The sequence below is a fragment of the Ahaetulla prasina genome, chromosome 4 (genome assembly GCF_028640845.1).
Source record: "Ahaetulla prasina isolate Xishuangbanna chromosome 4, ASM2864084v1, whole genome shotgun sequence".
Taxonomy (NCBI): domain Eukaryota; kingdom Metazoa; phylum Chordata; class Lepidosauria; order Squamata; family Colubridae; genus Ahaetulla; species Ahaetulla prasina.
The window spans coordinates 40,521,653-40,545,166 of NC_080542.1; the positions used below are offsets into that span (position 1 = coordinate 40,521,653).

Genomic DNA, 23,514 nt, shown 5'->3' on the forward strand with positions numbered 1-23,514 from the left:
CATCTTGCACAGGGCTGATCATTGGCAGTTAGTCAGTCTTTCCTGCACAGGAAATCTCTGTGCTGTCATTTTCAGATTATTTATTTATTTATAAAGTAAAGATGAAGGGATTTTCTTCTGATTTCTCTTAATTTTCTAGTATATTTTATTGCAAGCCTTGGCCAACTTAAATCCATTTTTTAAATTTAATTCTTTTTCTCTCTCCCATAAAGATCACACTTTTTCAGAACTGCTAAATCAGTTTGTTTTTTTAAAGTTATATTGGCACAGTTTTAAATGTTGTAATGTTAGCAATTCCATTTGAGGGCAGAAAGACCTGTTAAATATTTATTAGATTTGTGTACTGCCCATCTCATCTAGAGGTGGGGTATTTTTTTTAAACATTTCACTTTGTGTTACAGGACATCAATGAGCAAGATTGTATTAATGTTTACTTTGTTGGGAGTTTTTTATTTTTGGTAATTCCTGTGTGCCATTTACTGCAGTTTTAATGTTCAATTTAATTGTATATAAAACCCATCATTTTATAATGCAAGAACAATGATGAATAGTTCGACTAGTGATCTGTGATACGAAATCCAGCATAGTTATCTCGTTTGCTGTGTATACTGTCATTTTGTGTAAATAATAATAATAATAACAACAACAACCAGTTCTTTACCATCTGTCTGTAGCAAAGAACTGGTGGGAAACTAAACGCTTGGGAAGTTTTCAACTACTGATCTGTGATACGAAATCCAGCATAGTTATCTCGTTTGCTGTGTATACTGTCATTTTGTGTAAATAATAATAATAATAACAACAACAACCAGTTCTTTACCATCTGTCTGTAGCAAAGAACTGGTGGGAAACTAAACGCTTGGGAAGTTTTCAACTACTGATCTGTGATACGAAATCCAGCATAGTTATCTTGTTTGCTGTGTATACTGCCATTTTGTATAAATAAAACAACAACAACAATAGCAACAACAACAGAGTTGGAAGGGACCTTGGAGATCAGAGGGCCTGATTCTTGCAACCCAAGAACAAGCCATTAGAACAAATGTAATCAAAGCCAAAATAGAAAAATCTGCTGATGATCCCAAATGCAGACTCTGCAAAGAAGCTGATGAAACCATTGATCACATACTGAGCTGTTGTAAGACAATAGCTCAGATTGATTACAAACAACGTCACAACACAGTTGCTCAAATGGTCCACTGGAACTTGTGTCACAACTACCATCTGTCTGTAGCAAAGAATTGGTGGGATCATAAGCCTGAAAAAATGATTGAAAACGAGCATGCAAAACTACTGTGGGATTTCTGAATACAGACTGATAAAGTTTTGGAACACAATAATAATAACAACAACAATAATAATAACAACAATAACAACAACAACAACAACAACAACAACAACAACAATAATAATAATAATAATAATAATAATAATAATAATAATAATAATCTATTTTATACCACCCTTCTCCCGAAGGACTCAGGGCGGTGAACAGGCAGATAAAATAATAACAACAACAACCAGTTCTTTACCATCTGTCTGTAGCAAAGAACTGGTGGGATCATAAGCCTGAAAAAGTGTTTGAAAATGAGCATGCAAAACTACTGTAGGATTTCTGAATACAGATTGATAAAGTTTTGGAACACAATACCCCTGATATCACGATTGTGGAAAAGAAAAAAGTGTGGATAGTCGACATTGCTATATCTGGTGACAGCAGAATCGATGAGAAACAACTTGAAAAAGTCACCAGATATCAAGATTTGAGAATCGAATTGCAGAGACTCTGGCATAAACCAGTGCAGGTGGTTCCAGTGGTACTCGGCACCCTGGGAGCTGTGCCTAAAGACCTAGGCAAGCACTTAAAAACAATTGGCACTGACAAGATCACCATTGGTCAGCTGCAGAAGGCCACCTTACTGGGATCTGCTCGCATAATTCGCCGATACATCACACAGTCCTAAACGCTTGGGAAGTTTTCAACTACTGATCTGTGATACGAAATCCAGCATATTTATCTCGTTTGCTGTGTATACTGTCATTTTGTGTAAATAAAATAACAACAACAACAACAGAGTTGGAAGGGACCTTGGAGGTCTTCTAATCTAACCCCCTGCCCAGGCAGAAAACCCTACACCATTTCAGACAGATGGTTATCCAACATTTTCTTAAAAATTTCCAGTGTTGGAGCATTCACAACTTCTGCAAGCAAGTTGCTCCACTGATTAATTATTCTAACTGTCAGGAAATTTCTTCTTAGTTCTAAGCTGCTTCTCTCCTTGATTAGTTTCCACCCATTGCTTCTTGTTCTACCCTCAGGTACTCTGGACAATAGTTTGACTCCCTCTTCTTTGTGGCAACCTCTGAGATATTGGAACACTGCTATCATGTCTTCCCTAATCCTTCTTTTCATTAAACTAGATATACCGAGTTCCTGCAACTGTTCTTCATATGTTTTAGCCTCCAGTCCCCTAATCATCTTTGTTGCTCTTCTCTGCACTCTTTCTAGAGTCTCAACATCTTTTTTACATCATGGTGACCAAAACTGAATGCAATATTCCAAGTGTGGCCTTACCAAGACATTATAAAGTGGTATTAACACTTCACGTGATCTTGATTCTATCCTTCTGTTTATGCAGCCCGGAACTGTGTTGGCTTTTTTGGCAGCTGCTGCACACTGCTGGTTCATATCTAAATGGTTGTCCACTAGGACTCCAAGATCCCTCTCACAATTGCTACTATTGAGCAAGGTACCACATATACATGTGTATTTTGTTTTGTTTTTTTGCCTAAATGTAGAACCTTACTTTTTTCACTGTTGAATTTCATTTTGTTAGATAATGCCCAATATTCAAGTCTATCAAGATCCTTCTGTATCTTGAGCCTATCTTCTGGAGTGCTGACTATTCCTGCCAGCTTGGTGTCATCTGCAAATTTGTTGAGTTCCCCATCTATCCCCTGTCCAAGTCATTGAAGATGTTGAAGAGTACTGGGCCTAAAACAGAGCCTTGGGCTACTCCGCTGCATACTTCCCTCCATGTGGATGTAGTTCCATTGAGGACTACACATTGAGTGAGTTTGGTCAGCCAATTACAAATCCATCTGGTGCTGGTGCTGTCTAACCCAGATTTTTCTACTTTATCTAGTAATAGGTTATGGTCTACTTAAATTGCCGTATATAAATTGGGGAGAGGGCAGTGGTGAGATTCAGCCAGTTCGCACCACTTCGGGAGAACCGGTTGTTAACTTTCTGAGCAGTTTGGTAAACTGGCTGTTGAAAGAAATCATTAGGGCAGAGAACCGGATGTTAAATTACTTGAATTCCACCACTGGGAGAGGGAATACAGATGCCTAATTTGTATATTAGCAGACATAGTTACTGTTTTACAATTTGTGCTTTTCTTTAAGAATAATGAATAATACGGAGAAAAGGATGACTAAGTGCTCATCTATGTGTCCTCTTCATTAATGAGATTTTAAGACTCAGTTGGATGGAGACCAAAGTGAAAGATTGATAAATGTCACCGTAAGAATAAATATTAGTATTGGAGCCACATACAGCCACAAACTTTTAACAATTCAAATTGATCAAATTTTCTTCGATGAAATGACAGCAAAACTAAGGATTTAGCCCATTTACAATATTCTTCACAAATAAAGAGGCAAGCAATATGGGCACTTCTGAAGTACTGTAGAGACAGTGGCCAGTTCCAGGTGGTGGATTTGTGTGCCTACATCTAAAACAGGCACAGATGCCTCAATTTGCATGTGAAATGTCATCCGATTCATGCAGACTTGTTCATTGTAAATGTACAGATAATTTTAATTAAAAATTAAAAAACGTACTGCCATTCCAGATTCCAACATAATCGAGCAAAGTTCAAGAGCTCTGGATGGTATTATGTAAATGACCTGCACATATCTATCTCGTTTGTTGAGGTCAAAAACGAATAGAACCCCTTTTCTAGCCCTGGCCTTTTCAGAAACAGGATCTTTCAAATGCAATCTCATTCCTTTTCCAATTACTCTATCACTTATCTTACAGGCATTTTAAAATAAAACATCTGGGCAGATTAGACAAACTTCAAATCTTTTGTCCTTGTACTGACCCAAATCAGGCGCTCTGCTTTGCACTCTTTCTAGAGTCTCAACATCTTTTTACATCATGGTGACCAAAACTGAATGCAATATTCCAAGTGTGGCCTTACCAAGGCATTATAAAGTGGTATTAACACTTCACGTGATCTTGATTCTATCCTCTGTTTATGCAGCCCAGAACTGTGTTGGCTTTTTGGCAGCTGCTGCACACTGCTGGCTCATATCTAAATGGTTGTCCACTAGGACTCCAAGATCCCTCTCACAGGTACTACTATTGAGCAAGGTACCACATATACATGTGTATTTTGTTTTGTTTTTTGCCTAAATGTAGAACCTTACTTTTTCACTGTTGAATTTCATTTTGTTAGATAGCCCAATGTTCAAGTCTGTCAAGATCTTTCTGTATCTTGAGCCTATCTTCTGGAGTGTTGGCTATTCCTGCCAGCTTGGAGTCATGTGCAAATTTGATGAGTTCCCATCTATCCCCTGTCCAAGTCATTGAAGATGTTGAAGAGTACTGGGCCTAAAACAGAGCCTTGGGCTACTCCGCTGCATACTTCCCTCCATGTGGATTCCATTGAGGACTACACATTGAGTGAGTTTGGTCAGCCAATTACAAATCCATCTGGTGCTGGTGCTGTCTAACCCAGATTTTTCTACTTTATCTAGTAATAGGTTATGGTCTACTTAAATTGCCGTATATAAATTGGGGAGAGGGCAGTGGTGAGATTCAGCCAGTTCGCACCACTTCGGGAGAACCGGTTGTTAACTTTCTGAGCAGTTTGGTAAACTGGCTGTTGAAAGAAATCATTAGGGCAGAGAACCGGATGTTAAATTACTTGAATTCCACCACTGGGAGAGGGAATACAGATGCCTAATTTGTATATTAGCAGACATAGTTACTGTTTTACAATTTGTGCTTTTCTTTAAGAATAATGAATAATACGGAGAAAAGGATGACTAAGTGCTCATCTATGTGTCCTCTTCATTAATGAGATTTTTAAGACTCAGTTGGATGGAGACCAAAGTGAAAGATTGATAAATGTCACCGTAAGAATAAATATTAGTATTGGAGCCACATACAGCCACAAACTTTTAACAATTCAAATTGATCAAATTTTCTTCGATGAAATGACAGCAAAACTAAGGATTTAGCCCATTTACAATATTCTTCACAAATAAAGAGGCAAGCAATATGGAGGCACTTCTGAAGTACTGTAGAGACAGTGGCCAGTTCCAGGTGGTGGATTTGTGTGCCTACATCTAAAACAGGCACAGATGCCTCAATTTGCATGTGAAATGTCATCCGATTCATGCAGACTTGTTCATTGTAAATGTACAGATAATTTTAATTAAAAATTAAAAAACGTACTGCCATTCCAGATTCCAACATAATCGAGCAAAGTTCAAGAGCTCTGGATGGTATTATGTAAATGACCTGCACATATCTATCTCGTTTGTTGAGGTCAAAAACGAATAGAACCCCTTTTCTAGCCCTGGCCTTTTCAGAAACAGGATCTTTCGAAATGCAATCTCATTCCTTTTCCAATTACTCTATCACTTATCTTACAGGCATTTTAAAATAAAACATCTGGGCAGATTAGACAAACTTCAAATCTTTTGTCCTTGTACTGACCCAAATCAGGCGCTCTCTGCTTTGGAACAAAAGTTTATTTTAGTTTATTTTGATACAAGCGGTAGGTTACCAAGTCACCCTTATGTGGATTGAGATTATAGCAAGGACGAAAGCTTGTTCGATCCAGATTGCATCTTCATACTTGCAAATTTGCTGATTTCTCTAATTTGGCCCAGAATGGAGTAAAGGTGAAGGGATTCTCTTCTGAGTTCTTAGGACATCTCTCCACTAAATTTTATTGAAAGCCATGGACTACTTAAATCCATTTTTTAAATTTAATTCTTTTTCTCTTCCATAAAAACATACTTTCCAGAATTAGTTGCTAAATCTTGATTGGTTGGTTGGTTGTTTTCAAAAAAATTGTATTGGCTCAGCTTTAAATGTTGCAATGTTAGCACTTCCATTTGAGGGCAGAAAGACCTGTTAAAATGCCAATATTTCCCGAAACTAGGAACAGGTACGTGGCAAATTTTATCCTTTTTAAATAATAACCAAGTTGCCAATCTTGACTCATGTTAAAAATTATGTAGGGTTAGTTCAGGTTATTATCTGGATGGGAGACTAGCAAAGAATTTTAGCATCGTATACTAGAATGAAGTTAAAAGAAAAAGCACCCAAGAGAAAGTACTAATTACTAAATATGGCGGCCAAGAAAATAACATGGCTGTGTCTCTGAACTCATACTCTGTGTTCCACTCAAGGGAAATTTCACTTTCTTAACAATCCATTTGTTTTCGTGCCTCTGGCATTCAAGTTCTAAACTTCCATGTGCAGTTAAACTGTCCACTTTACTCATATGTCAGTAAAGCAAGTATGTTGGGCTTTTAATATAGTCAACTTAGATAAAGCATTCCATACCTACTTTGCTACACCAAGGATCACAGTATGTGCTATTTCTGGCTGTCCAGCTGCTTAAAGTTACAGAATCTCTGCCAGAAAAAAAAAATTAAAAGCACCAGGGGTAGTTTTTGGCTTTAACTTCCTTGGTTTCCCTGTCCCATGCCTTCATTCCAGATCATTTGCAACCAACTCCCTTACCGTAGAACTTTCTTCAGTAGATGTGTGATCCCATCCTCAGAAGATACTTGTTTTGTGGCATGTTTACAAATTATGGTTGGTGTCTATGCCATTTAAACATATGTATGTTAAACTGGAAGAAGCCAACAGAATTTAATTAGCCTGACTCCTCATGGTCTTTCAAAAAGTTCACAAAACTTTTTTTGTGCATCCTCTGTCAAGATGCACAAAGATCTTTTAAATTATAACTCAGTTTCCATTTTAGTCTTTTGGAGCATGATCCATAGAAGAAACCTCCCCCACGTCTTTTTGGGTTTATTGGATTATAGGTTTTAGCATCCACAGCCAACACAGATTGATGTTCTCAGTTCAGCCACTGGCCTTGCTGAGCCACTAAGGTTGACAATGGATATCTTTCCAATATATGTATCTTGAATTTAAATTAGAATCATAACTTGGCCCTTCAACTTCTAGTAGAAAATCTCAACTCGGGCAGCACTTCCTTCTGTCATTTCTACTACAGGGGATCAGTGAGATTATGAGCTCATCCATAAATAGCTCTGTTAAATGATGGAAGAGACCCGCTTGTTTACATGCCCGCTTGCTTGCCATAAAAAAGGGAAAGGAAGACAATCCCTTTTTCTTTTGTTTTCATTCTGTTGTTGAATCAAACTTTTACTCCTGAAAAACTTCAGAAATGCTTATGGAAAAGTCTTCATTTTTGTGACGTTATTTGTGAACCAGCTCTTGTGGCTTGTTAAAAAAACCAGTTAAATTAAACATGGCTCAGGACAATGTGTAATTTCGTACCTTTTTTTTTCTGATCCCATCCTCTGAAGTAAAAGAACGAGACAGTCTAATCATATATTTAAAAAATCGTATTGTGTCATCTGTAACCTACCCTTCCCAAACTAGACATAATTGGTTCTTTCAATATTTCTGGATAGGACTGGATTTCCCATCTTCTCGTACTCTAGTTACCAATTCTACACATATTCCAGTTTGTCAGTATGTGGTCCTCAAAAAGTGGTACTTCAAATAAGACATATTTAAATGTGGCTTTACTTCATCCTGGTAAGTGTACACAGCGTAACATCCAAAAGTGATTATGAGTTTGGTTCCAATAGAAAAAAAATATTTATTCTTGGCTGTCATTTGATTATATAAAGTTCCTTCTCTTCTCTAGGCCAATTTCATTATTGTGCATACCAATCATTTGATTTTCTTTGGGTCATAAGCCATTTATCGATGGACAAAATATTGACTCCAACAGAGAAATAAAGTGGCAGAATTTATTTATGAGAAAGCTGAAGCTTGTAGAACCAACAATAAAATATACAAAGAAATTAAAATGGCTATGTTCTTCAAGTGCTACAGCAAAAACAAAACAAAACAAATGGTGCAAAAACAACTTGATTAGGAAAGACGACAGCAGCTTAGCACTGGAACAAATCTAGTTCAGCATGAGTGGAGATCATTATTCTCTTCCTAAAAGACTGCTGTGGCTGCGAAGTGGAGAAGAAGCCTAGGCAGGATTACAACTGTCTTTATCCAGACTGTGGTTATAACACACTGCAGCTTGCCTAACCAGCTGCAGGGGAAAAAGTATAGTTTGGACTAGAAAATCTTCTGTCTCTTTATCTAGCAAGTGGCTGAATTCAAACAATACACTAATTATGTTTGGATTTGGCTTTCACAGTCATAGCAGCTTATTCAGCAGACCACAAAGCAATCAATGATTCAATTTTCTGTATGACTGTTGCAAATCAATGCCTCTGAATCAGTCTTCCTTAAATTAATGCTTTCCAGATCAGTTGAACTTTACCACCTTGAACCAGAAAGTTGAAGTCCAGCACATCTGGAAAACATCAGTTTTCAAGTGGTTATTCGAATGACTGGAAACAAACTTCTTTCATCATCTTCTTATATCACCACTTTTCAACTCCACTGAACCACAGTGAGATTAGAGTGGGGTCTTCAGCATTAGAAGCCTCCAATTTCTATAATGGAGAATCTATAATAGCCAAGCAGCAACAAAGTAACATTGGCTCCAGCAGGGGCTAAATTTTAAAAAAAGCTAGATGAGAAGGGGGCCACAAGGAGAGGACCAATAATGCTGACAGAAATGAATGAGCAATAAACAGTTCAAATGTTAAAATATTGCCTTTTAAAAGGATAGTTTTAAACAATATAGCTTATGGAAGGAGAGAAAAAATACCAATAACCATTTCTTTTAACTACTTTAAATACCTGTTGTTGGTTACTAATATAGTATTTGAAATAGGGCACAGAGGCTAAAACACTCGACATCTGTCCTGTAGACCAGATTTAAATTCTACTCAAAGTTGGATGATTATGGGACAGTCACTATTCAACAGCAGGATTCACCTCTTAATTTTGCTCGAGGGAAAACCCATCCTTTCTTTTTAAGAACGAATGCTGTCCTAGGTCCTTTTAGGGCAAAGTAAATAAAAGCGCAATAAATAATAATAAAAATAACGAACTACATGCTGACAACAAATTTGTGATGGAACCTAATACTGAACTATCAGTTCACCTTTGTTCCATTATCTCAATCCAATGCCTTAAATCTATAGACAGTAAATTTTTTTCCTATGATTAAAAGTTTTGGGTGAAAGGAAGTGGAGGGAGAACTGACTTTTCAGTTGAATGACTGGGGTTCAAATACTGTTTCCACTGGGGTTTATGCTGCAATCTTGAGTATTAGCAGTCTATGTAGTTGGAATGTTCTAGTCTTTAATAGGAGCATCAAAGCTCAAGATGCCCAAGTAACCATACTATTGGATATTTTTCTAGCCCTTACCTTGTAGGACTGTTGATGATCAAGTATATTGATCATCACAAAAGGGTTCAAAAGCAAGGAACAGAAAATTCATTGTTTTGGAAAAGAAAAAAAACATACTCATTTCTAAGAAGTGTTCTTTCCTATATCCTTTTCTCTCCCTGGGTTACTTGAACAGACTCCTGCCTGTCAATTTCAACTGCTTTATTTCTGGATAGAACACTTAAGAAGGTAGCATTACAGAAATAGCTTTTTGTGCCATGCAATAAAAATGCGCAGAAGACCAAAAAGCACTGTTATGGAGGAACACTTGGTCTAGTTAAACAATGGAACAAAATCTTCACTCCTTACATTAATAACCAGTATACAAAATGGAAAATATTGCAGTGGGGAAAAAACAGCTAAAGTTAAACAGAATTTCTTCCCTCCAACTGTCTTGAGATCAGGCAAGAAGCTCGAGCAATGGTGCACTTAAAGGAGGACCTTCAATCAAATGTCTCCTGTTGAGGCAGAGCTGAGATGTCTGAGCTTTATGATGCTGTAAGGGGAATAAATGTTTGATGCCAGGAAGCCAAAAATGGTCAGCTGTTTACAAAAGGTGATCACATGGGTGAATTGGCACATTCAGCAGTCATCTCCATGTCGAACACCTGCAAGGACTCTGCAAGAGATACAGGAGAGAAATTCAATCCAATTTCACATTGCAACTATATAGACGCTCGGCAGATTTGGCATTTAAAAGCCAGATGAAATCTACTCTGCCAGATGTTGCATTCAAGAGCTGTTTCCACTGCCTTGTTAAATGAAGTTGCTCTTTGCATTTTATTAATTTTATTCTGGCCAGCCTGCCACTATTTTTTATTCTTGCAAAATGTTCTGCCAGCACCCATATCTATCTTCTTTCTTTGTAGTTTCTCATCTTTCAATATTAAATATCTGTGAGGGCTATGGGCTGCTGTTCTTTCATTATTTCATTAAAATTTCATTGATGTTTCTGTTCCACACATTTCATTTTATCTTCTTTCGCTCATTCATTCTAGAATATGGAAACGTAAGACTCTAGAACAGGGGTCACCAACCGGTGGTCCGTGAGAAAATTTTTGTGGTCCATGGAGAAATCTTCGCAAGGACCGTTTGCTGAAGCAGTGTGGGAAATTTTGGCTGGGCTCCTTGAGAGACAAGAGCTTGCAGGGGCCCGATCTGGTGTCCGCAATAGAGAGCAAAATCCGGCTGTTCCCCTGACCAGTTGCCATTTACAGCTCCGAGTCCCAAGCGGCAGGAGACAAGGGCTGCTTTGCTCCACCGGCTGGCACAAATATACCGAGGCAGAATGCTGATGCCATGCAAAATGAAATAGAGAAAGAGACAGAATGGAAGAGAGAGAATGAGAAAGAGAAAGAGAGAGAGAAAGACTCAGAGAGAGCATGAGAGAGAGAATCAGAGAGTGAGAGAGAGAGAATCAGAATGAGAGAATGAGAGAGAAAGTGAATAAGAGAGAATCAGAGAGAATTAGAGATAGAATGAGAGAGAGACAGAATGAAAGAATCAGAGAGAGAGAATCAGAATCAGAGAATGAGGGAGGGAGAGAGAATGAGAGAGAAAGATAATAAGAGAATCAGAGAAAATTAGAGATAGAATGAGAGAGAGACAGAATGGAAGAGAATGAGAGAGAGACAATGAGAGAATCAGAATGAGAGAGAGAGAGTGAGAGAGAGAGAATGAGAGAGAAACAGTTGGAGAGAGAGAGAAAATCAGAGAGAATCAGAATGAGAGAGAATGAGACAGAGAAAGAGAATAAGAGAGAATCAGAATGTGAGAGAGAGAATCAGAGAGAATTAGAATGAGAGCGAATGAAAATGAGAGAGTGAGAGAGAGCGAATGAGAGAGTGAGGGAGAAAGAGAATGAGAGAGAGGAGAGAGAGGGAGAGAGAAAGAGATGAGAGAGAAAATGAGAGGAGATGGGAGAGAAAGAAAGAATGAGAAAGAGTGGGAGAGAGAAGGAGAGAGAAAGAAAGAGAGAAGAGGTGGAGAGAGAGTGGGAGAGAGAAAGAGATGAGAGAGAGAAAATGAGAGGGAGATGGGGAGAGAGAAAGAAAGAATGAGAAAGAGTGGGAGAGAGAAGGGGAGAGAGAAAGAAAGAGAGAAGAGTGGGAGAGAGAGAGAAAGAAGTGGGAAAGAGAAAGAGATATGACAGAATGTGTGGGAGAGAGACGAAGAGAGAGAATGAGAAAGAGTGGGTGAGAGAGAGAGAGAAAGAGAGTGGGGGAGAGAGAAAGAGAGATGAGAGAGAATGAGAGAGAATCAAAATGACAGAGAGAGGGAGGGAGAGGGAGAAAGAAAGGGGGGGGAAGAGAAAGATGAGAGAATGAGAGAGAATGTGTGGGAGAGAGGGGAGAGAGAGAGAATGAGAGAGAAAGAGTGGGATAAGATAGAAAGAGAGGGGAAGAGAGAAAGAAATGAGAGCGAGAATGACAGGGAGAGAGAGAGAGAGAAAGAGGGGGAGAGAGAGAAAGAATGAGAGAAAAAGAGGGGGAGAGAAAGAAAGACAGATGAGAGAATGAGAGAGAATGAGTGGGAGAGAGAGACAAAGAGAGGGGAGAGAGAGAGAGAATGAGAGAATGAGAGAGAAAGAGTGGGAGAGAGAGACAAAGAGAGGGGAGAAAGAGAGAGAGAAAGAAAGAGAGAGGAGAAAGAGTGCCTGAAGGACCCCATCTCATTAATGGGAGTCCAGGCGCTTCAGCAAGCGGCGCGCTGGATTCGTATTAGTGGTTCGCAAGATTTAAAATTATGAACTTGGTGGTTCTTGAGGTCCAAAAGGTTCAGGACCCCTGCTCTAGAACACATCTATTCCTGACATTTTTTCATGTAATATTTTGTTCTTGCTTTACTTTTAGTCTGTCCTTCCTGCTTCTTCATTAACAGGGTATTTCACTTTGTCACTTGATCCAAACTTTTGATCAAAATTAAGCAAGAGTCCTTTTAATCAATTGAGGGACTTCCATTTAACCCCACCTCAAGCAATATATCGCTTTCCTATCGTTTGAAAAATGATAAACAAGTGTTATGTTTATGTTTGGGCAACTGGAGATAGTTTATTTTATATGTTTATTTACTCATTTCTGTGAATGGACAAACTACATTTAAACAGTCCTTTGAGATTAAACTGAGATTAAATTCTGGTTTGCAAAACTAGCTGGAACATCCTGTTAACAATAATGATTTGTTGAGTGAAATGCAGTAGCAACTAAGTACATAATAAAAGATGTGCAGTATTTAAACTGAAGTTCAAAAATCTGGAAGACACAATGCTGCCTCCTTCTGGTTTAAATGATAGTTGGATAATTAAGAACACCCCAGCCTGCTTCGCATAACTGCCTAACTACAAAAGCAGCAGGAACAAAGTGATCCTACAGACAGTTGAACTCACCAAACTGCCCACTGGCATTTCCATCAGCTCCTTCACCATTACTGCCAAAGTGGATCAGGGATTCAAGTGTGCGAGGAGACATGGGTAGTTCAATAGTGCTACTGCAGGTTGTTCTGAAAAGGTGGGAGGTGGAGAAGAGGAATTAGCAAGAAGACACAAAAGTTTAAGCACTTGTTGGGAGACTTCCCAGGGCTTTGGGAAGCTGAAAAATATACTGGAAGAATGCAGCAGTAATCTGTTTTCGTGTTATATTCCGGAGGTGTCTATGAACACACCAGGAATCAAACTAGACTCAAAGGAAGCTTATTACTTAGCATTCATTACAACAGAGGCAAGAAGAAAATTTTGGAGTCAGCACTAATTGTATCATACACACACAAATGTTTTCCCTTCTCTGTTGCAATTTATTTTATTTGGTGTTTACCAAAAATTTTAAAATACCTATTTTAAAATGGATTGCTGTAGTCTAGCTGAGTGCCACTGGATTTGGCAGCACAATTAGGGGGAAGGGCTACAAAAATGGCTTTATATAGAGACAAGTCGCATACAGCTTAATTAAGAAATTTCTGTGCAATTACATCTCTACACCAGAAGCAAGGAATGTTGCTAGGAGAAGAGGCAATTAACACCAACCCTTCCTTCTGCTATAAGCAGTTCTCAAGTTACCATTTGTTTAGTGGCAGTTTGAGGTTACAAGGGCACTGAAAAAGGTGATTTATGTTTTTCACACTTACGACTGTTGCAGTATCTCTATGGTCATATGATCAAAATTTGGATGTTGGGCAACTGAATTCATAGTTATGATGATTGCAATCTCCTGGGGTCATATGGCTACCTTTTGCAACCTTCTGACACGGAAATCAATGGGGGAGCCAGATTCACTTAACAACTGTGTTACTAACTTAATAATTGCAATAATTCACTTAACAACTGTGGTAAGAAAGGCTGTAAAATGGGGAAAAAATCTCTTAACAACTATCTTGCTTAACAATGGAACTTTTGGGCTCAATTGTAGTCATACGTTATCTATTTAGATAATTATCTAAATAGATAATATATCTATATATTATCTATTTTGGGATAAAAACCATTGATAACTGAAGCACAAATACCAATAAAGGAGAATATTTGCAGCTCAGACTTGAAATGAGGGGTCCTTGGTGCTCTCTCTAGCTTACTTGTTTTCTTGAAGACGTTTCATTACCCTAACTAGGTAACATCATCAGTGCTAGCAAGGAGTGCTGTTTTCTCTCAGTGTCTTGTCTGGCTTTGTGGGTGAGGGTGGTCTTAGAGATTCTTTGATTGGGCTGAAGCACAAATAACTGGGAAGAATGATATAAACAGTTATTATGTAATTGCTTGATAGAATCCATGGGTCCTAGTGAAGAAACCAGACTTACGGGGTTACACAGATGAACTTAGTCTTCAGATACGGAGCAGCGCCTGTTTGTGGAAAAGAGAAAAATATCTGTTAGTTTGTGTATCATAAGATGCAAAAAGGGTCTCCTATTCAGATTGCTTTGTTTGTTTGTTTGTTTCAATAAAAAGATTTGGAGATAGGTATATGAGAAGAAAGCAAATAGAGAATTACCCCAAAATTTAGGTATTGTCAGTTATGTTGTCTTAATTGGCACTCCTTTATTTACCTGTAGGTACTTTTAAACTTTGTTTAATGGAAATGCTAAATTTAGACATTCTTACCTTCACATATAATTGGACTTGCAAAGTAACTTTGGGTGTAACAAAAACAGGCAAAAAGTCTAAAGGTTTATTTTTAAATTGCTTTTTCATCCCCCCATCCCCCAGCTTGTTTTTAACCAATAAACAAGAGCCAATAACAGCACCAGATTAAATTAGAAAAGACTCTGTAGGAAAATTTGCTGGTTTGTATAAGTGGTTGGCAGGGCATTCACTTCTAAATATAGCATGAAGATTTTGCTGAGATATCCTAAATTAAATCAGCTTTTTTTTTTTCAGAGAGAAAAACAAATGTAGTGAGTAGAAAGTCTCCTAGATGGCTTCACGGTAACATATATGGCTGATTTGTTTGAAATGGAAACCAAAGAAAGTCAAGGCCTGTTTAATACTTGTATGAGAGACCATCTGAAAATGCAATGATAAACCTCTTTATCATTTCCTTATGTATCTATAAGAAAATCAGGAGTTAAGTTCATTTTGAAGATTTACTGTAGTGAGTAAAGTGTGACTTGCTTCATAGGTTAAAGAGTCTATCTTCAGGTGTGTGTGTGTATGTGTTGTGTGTGACTACATTCCATTAAAGTTTGTATTGACCATACTGCATGTAAGATTGCATATAGTTCCCCATGAAGATATCCTTCCACCCAAAGCCAAAAAATGCCATTATCACTTAAGAATCTTTCTCCAAGATCCAATTTCCATAATGCCTTTTTGCAAATGTAAGCATCCTTTCAGCAGCTAAGCAGGTACCTATTTAATGCTTTTGGCCACCTGATGGAAGGATAATACAAAGTAGGTAAGGCCATAAGGCACATATAGGGAAGCTCAAAAGTTTTTCTTTTCCCATTGGGTTTTAGGAGGCACTTTTGGAGGCATTCTTCCTCTTTCCCTCTAGACATACTGTATTTTTTGGAGTATAAGACACACTTTTTCCCCCTTAAAAGAGGCTGAAAATTTGGATGCATCTTATACTCTGAATGTAGCTTTTTCAAAGCTTTTTTCCAGTCCTAATGAGGTGCTAATGAGTGAAGCCGATCTCTGCTTTTCTAATTGCTGTTCCCTTTCAGCTGGTGCTTTAGAAGCGTTTTTTTATCCCCAAGCAGGGGATAAAAAGCACTCAAAACCAGCAAACTAATATGCTGAAGCTAATCAGACTAAGGATGCTAACCAGATGAATACCTGGTAAGCAGATTCTGCCCCCCCCATTTTCATCCCCCAAAACTAAACTGTGTCTTATACTCCGAAAAACATGGTAATTTATACATTATTTATGGTGCGCACCAACAATATTTATGTATGACAGGGAAGCTGGAAACTACACCTCCAGTGTTCTACAGCTATGGTTGAAGAGGAATTCAAGAGCCTGCAAAAGAGTTTAGGCCTGCAGCATACCTATGGTAATCTTGGGGGGGGGAGGGGAAACAGCATAGAAAGTCAACAACTACCTGGGTCAGTGGCTTCAGGATGCTCCTGGCTCTCAGGACGGCAGTATTTTCCAAAGGCCTCTTCCTTAGGAATATCAGGATACAAATAAACAAGTGGGGAAACGAGGATGTTGGTGGCATCCATGATCTTGTAACCCATAATAATCTCAGCAAATGACATGTTATTGAGTTGTTGCTTGGTGTATGGCTCCACTGACTGAATTTGTGTTTTTCCTGTAGAAAGAGGATTAAAAAGGACCAATAAACCTCTTGCCCAAGACGGAGGGAAAAGAGGAAGAATCAAACTCACAGCAATAAAAAAAAGTAACCTGAAAAACATCACAAAATTCAAAATAAATCTTGTGCACTGATTAGAAACAAGTCATCACTGACTATGCCCTTAGTAAAAGATGAATTCTTCTGACATTATAGAACATTCATTAAAATATTACACATGGTAACCTCTGTGAGAAATAAAATATCAGCATGCCTTGACGTAGGAGAAATATGTTCGTTGGTTCAATCCTTGCCACTTCCATTTAAAGGATCTTAGCAAGGATGGGAACAGACTTTCCATAGAAACCTATAAAGCCTAAAGAGACAGAAGTTGATGAAATTAAAAAGTTATTTGCAAAATTTAGGAATAAGCAAATTGAATGTCTTATCCTGATCAACCAATGAAATATTGTTTTAAATACAATTTCCCATGATTTTGCAATTTCCCATGATTTTAAAATTTAATATACAGTAACAAAAATGCTATGTCTGCAATGGATTGCTTAATAATGTTGTATTGTAATTACCTTCCTGCTGGAGACTTAGAGTATTAACTCGAATTGTTTATACTAGTCTTATTATTGCTGTATTTTGGATTGAAACAAGATTGTTAATGTGTAGATCAATTGTTAAGTATTAAATATGCATATATTATTTCTGATTATATTCATAGCATCTAAAATTATGACAAGAACTGTGGATTTTTCACAGTTGGGTGGATGGCTAAAAGAACAAGTACACAACATTGGAAAGATATGGATTATTGGGATGTATTGTTTCTCAAGATTTGAAGCAGGAGTTGGCAGAGTTCTAAGAAACAATTGGGTGTAACTTTTAAGCAATAGAATACCATCTGGAGTAACTTGGTTGAATTGGGTGGCTATAGAACTGGGCAATCAAATGAATTGGGGAATTTTGTGTTCCGTTTATATTTTTTCCCCTTTCCTTTTGCATTATAAATATGAATTCTGAGATCACACTATGCTGTTAATACTATTATATGTGGCGTCATTCAATTTGATGTAATTAATATAAATATTAAAAAAAGCAAGGGTAAGGGACAATTTATCTATTTTTAAACAATGGTCTAATTCAGTGATGGTTAACCTTTTTGGTGTCGAGTGCCCAAAGTGCGCCCGAATGCAAGCACATGTACCCAAACTCCCACGCATGCACCCCACATGCATGTGCACGTATCCTCCATGCATGTGAGTACGATCCCCATCCATGCACCCTGGCCTCCATGCGCATGCGCCCCAGCCCCCTCCACTCCCCATTTTGGCTTCCAGATTGGTGCAGGAGGCTTTCCAGGCCCAAAACGGGGCATGGGGGGCATTGCGTGCCCCCATGCCCTGTTTTGGGCCTGGAAACCCTCCTGGACCAACCTGCATCCCCCCCATGCATGCACCCTGCTTCTCCGCGTGCATGCGTTCCGCATGTGCCCCTCTCCCTGCATGTGCAGCAGAGACCCGAAGACCAGCTGGCCGATGGGAGGTACGCATGCATACGCAGTGGATCTGGGCTGGGGCGACAGCTGGTGTGCCATATGTTCGCCATCACGGGTCTAGTTTATACTTCCTGAAGTAACAGGCAGATTGGAACAAAATTTTTTGTTGGATTTCACTCTTACTCATTTGTGGCATTGATTCCAAAATGAGATAAGATGTATATATTAGGGACAGTTGCATATAAATTGCAATAATTGCATCTATTACAGAAAATTGCATGCAAAATATGTATTTTTACACATTTTATGTTCAAACACACAGAAAGCTGACAAGGACCCATAACTTTTATAAAAATGACAGATGCTGAACATTCTCTTCCAGAGGCATTTTCTCTTCTTTCTTACAAGTAACAGGAAAAGCCTCTTCTTAGATGATGCTTGCTAGGGCATAAGTGTATTGAAAAATAAAATATACTTTACAGGTTCTGAAATAAATATATTCTGGCCTTATTCCCATTTAATAGATTAAATCAGTAAATCAACTGAAATTCTGGAATTGATATTAAATGCTTATTTTTATGTTTCATTGCTTTCAAAGGTGAACTGAGAAAAGATGGAAGAAAAGACAAGGATGCCCAGCAGCCAGCTGGATGGACTCTATGTCAGTGGTGATAAGATACACCATCGGAAGACCTGAAGAACTGGGCTAGATACAGATTATCATGTGGTCACTAAGAGTTGATTAAAACTTCATGGCCCATAACCCAACCTAGCGCAGGGCACTTTTATCATTTCAAGACTGCATTCCTTACCACTAATATCCTTCTCCACCCATGTAAAAGTGATTCCACCTTCCTTACTGCTTTCACTGAAACGCAACAGAAAGGTTCCTGGAGGCTTTGTGCTCAGGATGGCTCTTTCCCTCTCTTTGCTGATGAAGCCCATGATATATCTGGAAAAAGAAAAAAAATATAGTTTCAATATGGCATATTTTACTTATTTTTAAAATAATTTTTTTTAAAAATCACAGAGTTGGTTGTAATTATGCCGGACAGTGATTCCCCGAACCTTTTGCTCATTTGAAATGCATCTGAAGGATGCTGTAGTCAACATGGCTGGTTTATTTCATGGATCCATTTATTGTATTGTTAAAGCAGTGCTTTTAAAATTGATTTAAGATTCTATATGCCAGTGTCCTCAAATTTGGGGAGGGGGAGGGGGACAGGGAGCACCAAACTGGGGAAAGAACTTTCTCACCTTTGAGGACCGATAAGTGACAAGAATAGCTATTTACAGACAGAGATGCTGTGAACAATTATGACTTTTCTGGGCACACTTACCCTTCATTCCAAAGTGCCAAGATGTATTTCTTCACCAGGTCAATTATATTGTCCAGCCAGACCCAGAATGAAAAACCTTTTCCTGCCATGTTCTCCTGTGGAGGGTAAATCAAGAAGGCCATTAAGCAAACTGGCTCACAGTTTGACTCACAATCTTAGGTCTCACTCTCTCCTTCGTCTGGACTTTCTGACCGCCATTCACCACCGCAGGGAGACGGAGCCGATACGTTGGTTCCGTCCCAGGCGCCTGATGGACCCGGAGGGGTTCCGGACGGAGCTTGGGCCATTTCCTGAGGGTCTGGCTCACGGCTCGGCTGAGGGACTTGTTGCGGCCTGGGAGCGGGCGGCGGGGCCTTAGACCGTGCCGTGCCTTTGCGGCCCCTGACCCGGCGCAGGTCCCAACCGGCTCCTTGGTTCTCCGAGGAGCTGAGAGGGATGAAGCGCCGGAGAAGACGCCTAGAGAGTTCCTGGAGGTCCAGCCGTTCAGAAGCTGATCGGACACTAGTGAAGTCCTATACTAGGGCTTACCTAGTGGCATTGAGGGAAGCGAGGCGTAGCTACGCCTCCTCCCTCATTGCATCGGCAGATAACCGCCCAGCCGCCCTGTTTCGGGTGACCCCCTCCCTCCTACACCAGGGGGGGCGGGGTGGCCCACTGCAGGGACGTGGTGGGGGGGTTAACGGTTATCTATACGATAAAATCGTTCAGCTTCGGGATGGTTTGGACCAAGATTGCGGTGATACGGGTGAGACGACCGAGGGCGGTCTTGGTGACATTTTATGGGATGAGTTTGACCCTGTCGCTCCCGAGGACATGGACAGGCTGTTGGGGAGGCTGAATGCCACCACGTGTTTACTGGACCCGTGCCCCTCCTGGTTGGTGCTGGCCACGCAGGAGGTGACACGAGGCTGGCTCCAGGCGATTACGAGCGCTTCCTTGGTGGAGGGTGTCTTTCCGGCCGCCTTGAAAGAGGCTGTCGTGTCCCACTCCTCCGCTGACGGCTGGGTCCGGGAAATCCGAATCAGGCTTGCCTCTGCAGCTCTGTCCAAAGTCCTAGCAAAGTCCTCAGAGCAGGCAGGAGACCAGTAAGTGACTTCAGCAAGATAAGTTTGACTTTTGCCTGACTCAGAGACTGCCAGAAAGTAGATCCTTTATATAGGCCATGGGGTGTGGCTCCATGACTCAGCACTCATTAAGGCCTGCCTCCCTTCCTCTGTAGCCTCCGCCTCTCCAATCTTCTGATGCGAGGTCACACCAATCAGCTGTTAGTAATAAACCCTCCTCAGGCTCACCTGCTGTGGAGGAGGGGAGGGGACAGGAGCACCAAACTGGGGAAAGAACTTTCTCACCTTTGAGGACCGATAAGTGACAAGAATAGCTATTTACAGACAGAGATGCTGTGAACAATTATGACTTTTCTGGGCACACTTACCCTTCATTCCAAAGTGCCAAGATGTATTTCTTCACCAGGTCAATTATATTGTCCAGCCAGACCCAGAATGAAAAACCTTTTCCTGCCATGTTCTCCTGTGGAGGGTAAATCAAGAAGGCCATTAAGCAAGCTGGCTCACAGTTTGACTCACAATCTTAGGTCTCACTTTCCAAACCCTTACCTTGCAGAATTTGGCCCATGTTATTTGGCATCCGGAGTAATTGACACCAGGTCCTAGGACAAATAATGGGAATGGATGAAAAAACATTTATTTGTTTGTATCCTTCCCTTATTATTTTTACAAATAACATGAGGTGGCGAACATATCCAACACACCTTCATCCTCCCGTTTTACCAACGAAAACCATATAAAGTGAGTTGGGCTGAGAGTGACTGGAGAGACACCCAGCCAGCTTTCATGGCTAAGGAAAGATTTGAACTCACAGGCTTTTATTTTTTTAGCCTGGTGCCTTAACCATTAGACCAAAAATATTAAAATCAAATCAAATTAAATTAAAATTAAAGGTAGCCATTATGGTATAGTTACAATATTAAACTTTCAGCAATGATAAAGGAGAGTCAGATTCTAATCCCCTTGTCTGCCATTAAGGGGCACTAGAAAGCTCCTTGGCAGCTGTTCACTGGATTCATGTATTCAAGTAACATGAAATACAACTTATTGTATTTTTTGGAGTATAAGATACTCTGGAGTATAAGACGCATCTTAGTTTTGGGGGAGGAAAGTTAAGAAAAAAAAATCTGCCTCTGCCTACCAGCATCCATCTGTATTCAACCAGCTAGCGTCCTCTCAGTGTGTGAGACTGTTTGGAAACTGAAACAGTATTTGCTGTGTGAGTAACAGGGAAGGAGACAGCAAGGAGCCTGGGGGTGGCTTAGGCCAATTGTTCTAAAGCTGCATGCTGTGCTGATCTCTGAAACTAAAACTGAAACTCCTCTCCTCTGCTTGTGTTTTGCTTGCTGTTGCAAGCTCTGACAGTCCTTGCAGCAAATAGCAAACAGCCAGGTCAGCTTCAGCACATTATTGCAGCCTGATTCAGCACAAGCTGATTAGCAGGTGGATCAGCTTCCTGGAATACCCCCAATCAGCTGTTCCAGGCTGCAGGGATTGCCATAGACCATCGCCTCCTCCGTGCCTCGCGTTTTTGGCTACATTCATTGTATAAGACACACTTTTAGGGGAGGAAAAAACAGTAGTTTGCTCTGGCTTAATGTACATGGATATTGCAGGGGGTGGGATAGGCATCATGTGCATCATATCACACAAATAATGTCATCATGCTTGCATCAGACACCCATCTAAGGACACTGGATTAACTGGATAACTGGATAAATTAATTTTGTGATTTGTAAACCAGAGGTTATAGTTTAGCATGTTATGTGATCTCAGCTAACTGTGATCGATTCAAGAATCCAAATAAGCCACTATGATCAAATGTTTAAATTGGACAACTATAACTACTCACTTAAGATGTTAGCAATGGGAGAGAAATCCCTCCATGCCATCTTGATGTCCTTGGAGGAAAGGCACTTTTAAAAGTAAGGTAATAAGCTTTTTTACATGTTTTTCAGGAATTTGGGGGTGGGGTGGGTGGGGACTGCCAGCACTGAAGCATTCTGTCCATAGTCTGGGCCTGGGTTTTAATCCTCATCCAATTATTCTCCAAGTCTATATTCGAAAATTCTTCTATGATCTTTGGGCTTTAACAAACCCCTAGTCAAGCTGGAAAGATGGCAGTCCCTTAGAATCAATAAATGTTAAATGGGGGGTAGGGATTTATTACCAAGTAGCTTTTCAGCAAGAGTCGTCAACTGTTCTATGCTGAGTCCCCGTTTGGTGGTTGAGGAGAACTGCCAGCTGAGCACCTCAGCAACTTGATCCCATGTGCCAATGGGTGGCTTTGTGAAAAAGTTCACATTCTGCCAAGAGAGGAATTATTCATGATTCATGAAATCAGGAGACATAGCCTCTTCCCTCCCCATTCCTCTGCACTGGTGCATTTATAGCATAGCATACCTTGGGATTGTTTGTCAGCATGTTGTACCACAAAATTGATGCCCATGCATTTGGCATCTGGCAAATGTTGGAGATCACCACTACTGGAAGTGAATGGGTCTAGGGGAACAAAATACAAGTTACCTGAGCACAAACCTATCTTTTTCAGAGTCTTAGGATCTTCTTCTGCTTATTCTTTACAAGAAAATTAAATATTTTTTAGTTCTCCCATCTGATTAATCAGGACATTTAGGAGATCATTTTGCAGCTCTGCAATGAATCAAGCTGAGGTATCAACATTAAAAGGCTAATATGCTAAGAGCAATTAAACAAGTGTTTCTGCTTTAATGGACGGTAGCAAATTCTAAGATTGAATTTTCTAGACTCCCTTTTCATACAGGTCCTTAGTCTGAATTTTTAAGATTGGGGACTCATATTTCAGAGAAAGGATTATAGCATAAACTAACCATTGGAACTATATTCATTTAAGGAAGTAGATGCTCCATTCATTTCAGAGGAATAGTGCCCTACATAAAGGCAAAATTAGCTGTCCTTTAGATTCATTTAATTTAATTATTCTATTTATTTATCAACTTTAGCACCCCCTATTTCACTTTCCATTTTCTTGGTTTTGTTTTTGAATCTTCCTTTGTAAAGCGAAGTTACAATGGTTAGTTTATAAATAATTTTTATCCATAAGAATCTCTTTCAGATTTGCTCCTTTTTCAAGTTTGTTCTTTATTTTTTCCAAGAAAATATGGCCATTATACACTATTAGTGAAATTGTCATATGGGCATCATTATCTCCTTTATGTGTCTTCTTGGAAACTGTTACCTGAACGTTACCATAATTCAAATAAAGCTTCTTGCTTCCTGTATTAAATTTGATTTTGTTCCTGGAA

General features: G+C 39.5%; 1 protein-coding gene across 2 annotated transcripts in view; it reads right to left on the reverse strand.

Annotated features, from left to right (window-relative positions):
* Nucleotides 1-8,029: 8,029 nt before the first annotated feature.
* Nucleotides 8,030-23,514, reverse strand: part of STAT3 (signal transducer and activator of transcription 3) — a 44,384-nt gene continuing 28,899 nt past the window's right edge. Inside the window, exons 16-24 of one of the 2 annotated variants that reach the window (XM_058182869.1) lie at nt 22,634-22,732; nt 22,401-22,536; nt 20,780-20,832; nt 20,599-20,693; nt 18,639-18,778; nt 16,125-16,337; nt 14,382-14,424; nt 12,982-13,094; nt 8,030-10,215 (exon numbers count right to left, since the gene is read on the reverse strand). In XM_058182869.1, the coding sequence (XP_058038852.1) occupies nt 10,157-10,215; nt 12,982-13,094; nt 14,382-14,424; nt 16,125-16,337; nt 18,639-18,778; nt 20,599-20,693; nt 20,780-20,832; nt 22,401-22,536; nt 22,634-22,732 (951 nt within the window). In that variant the 3' untranslated portion in view covers nt 8,030-10,156. Of the gene's footprint in view, nt 10,216-12,981; nt 13,095-14,381; nt 14,425-16,121; nt 16,338-18,638; nt 18,779-20,598; nt 20,694-20,779; nt 20,833-22,400; nt 22,537-22,633; nt 22,733-23,514 lie in introns of both variants that reach the window. The other variant, XM_058182870.1, reaches the window with a different exon arrangement.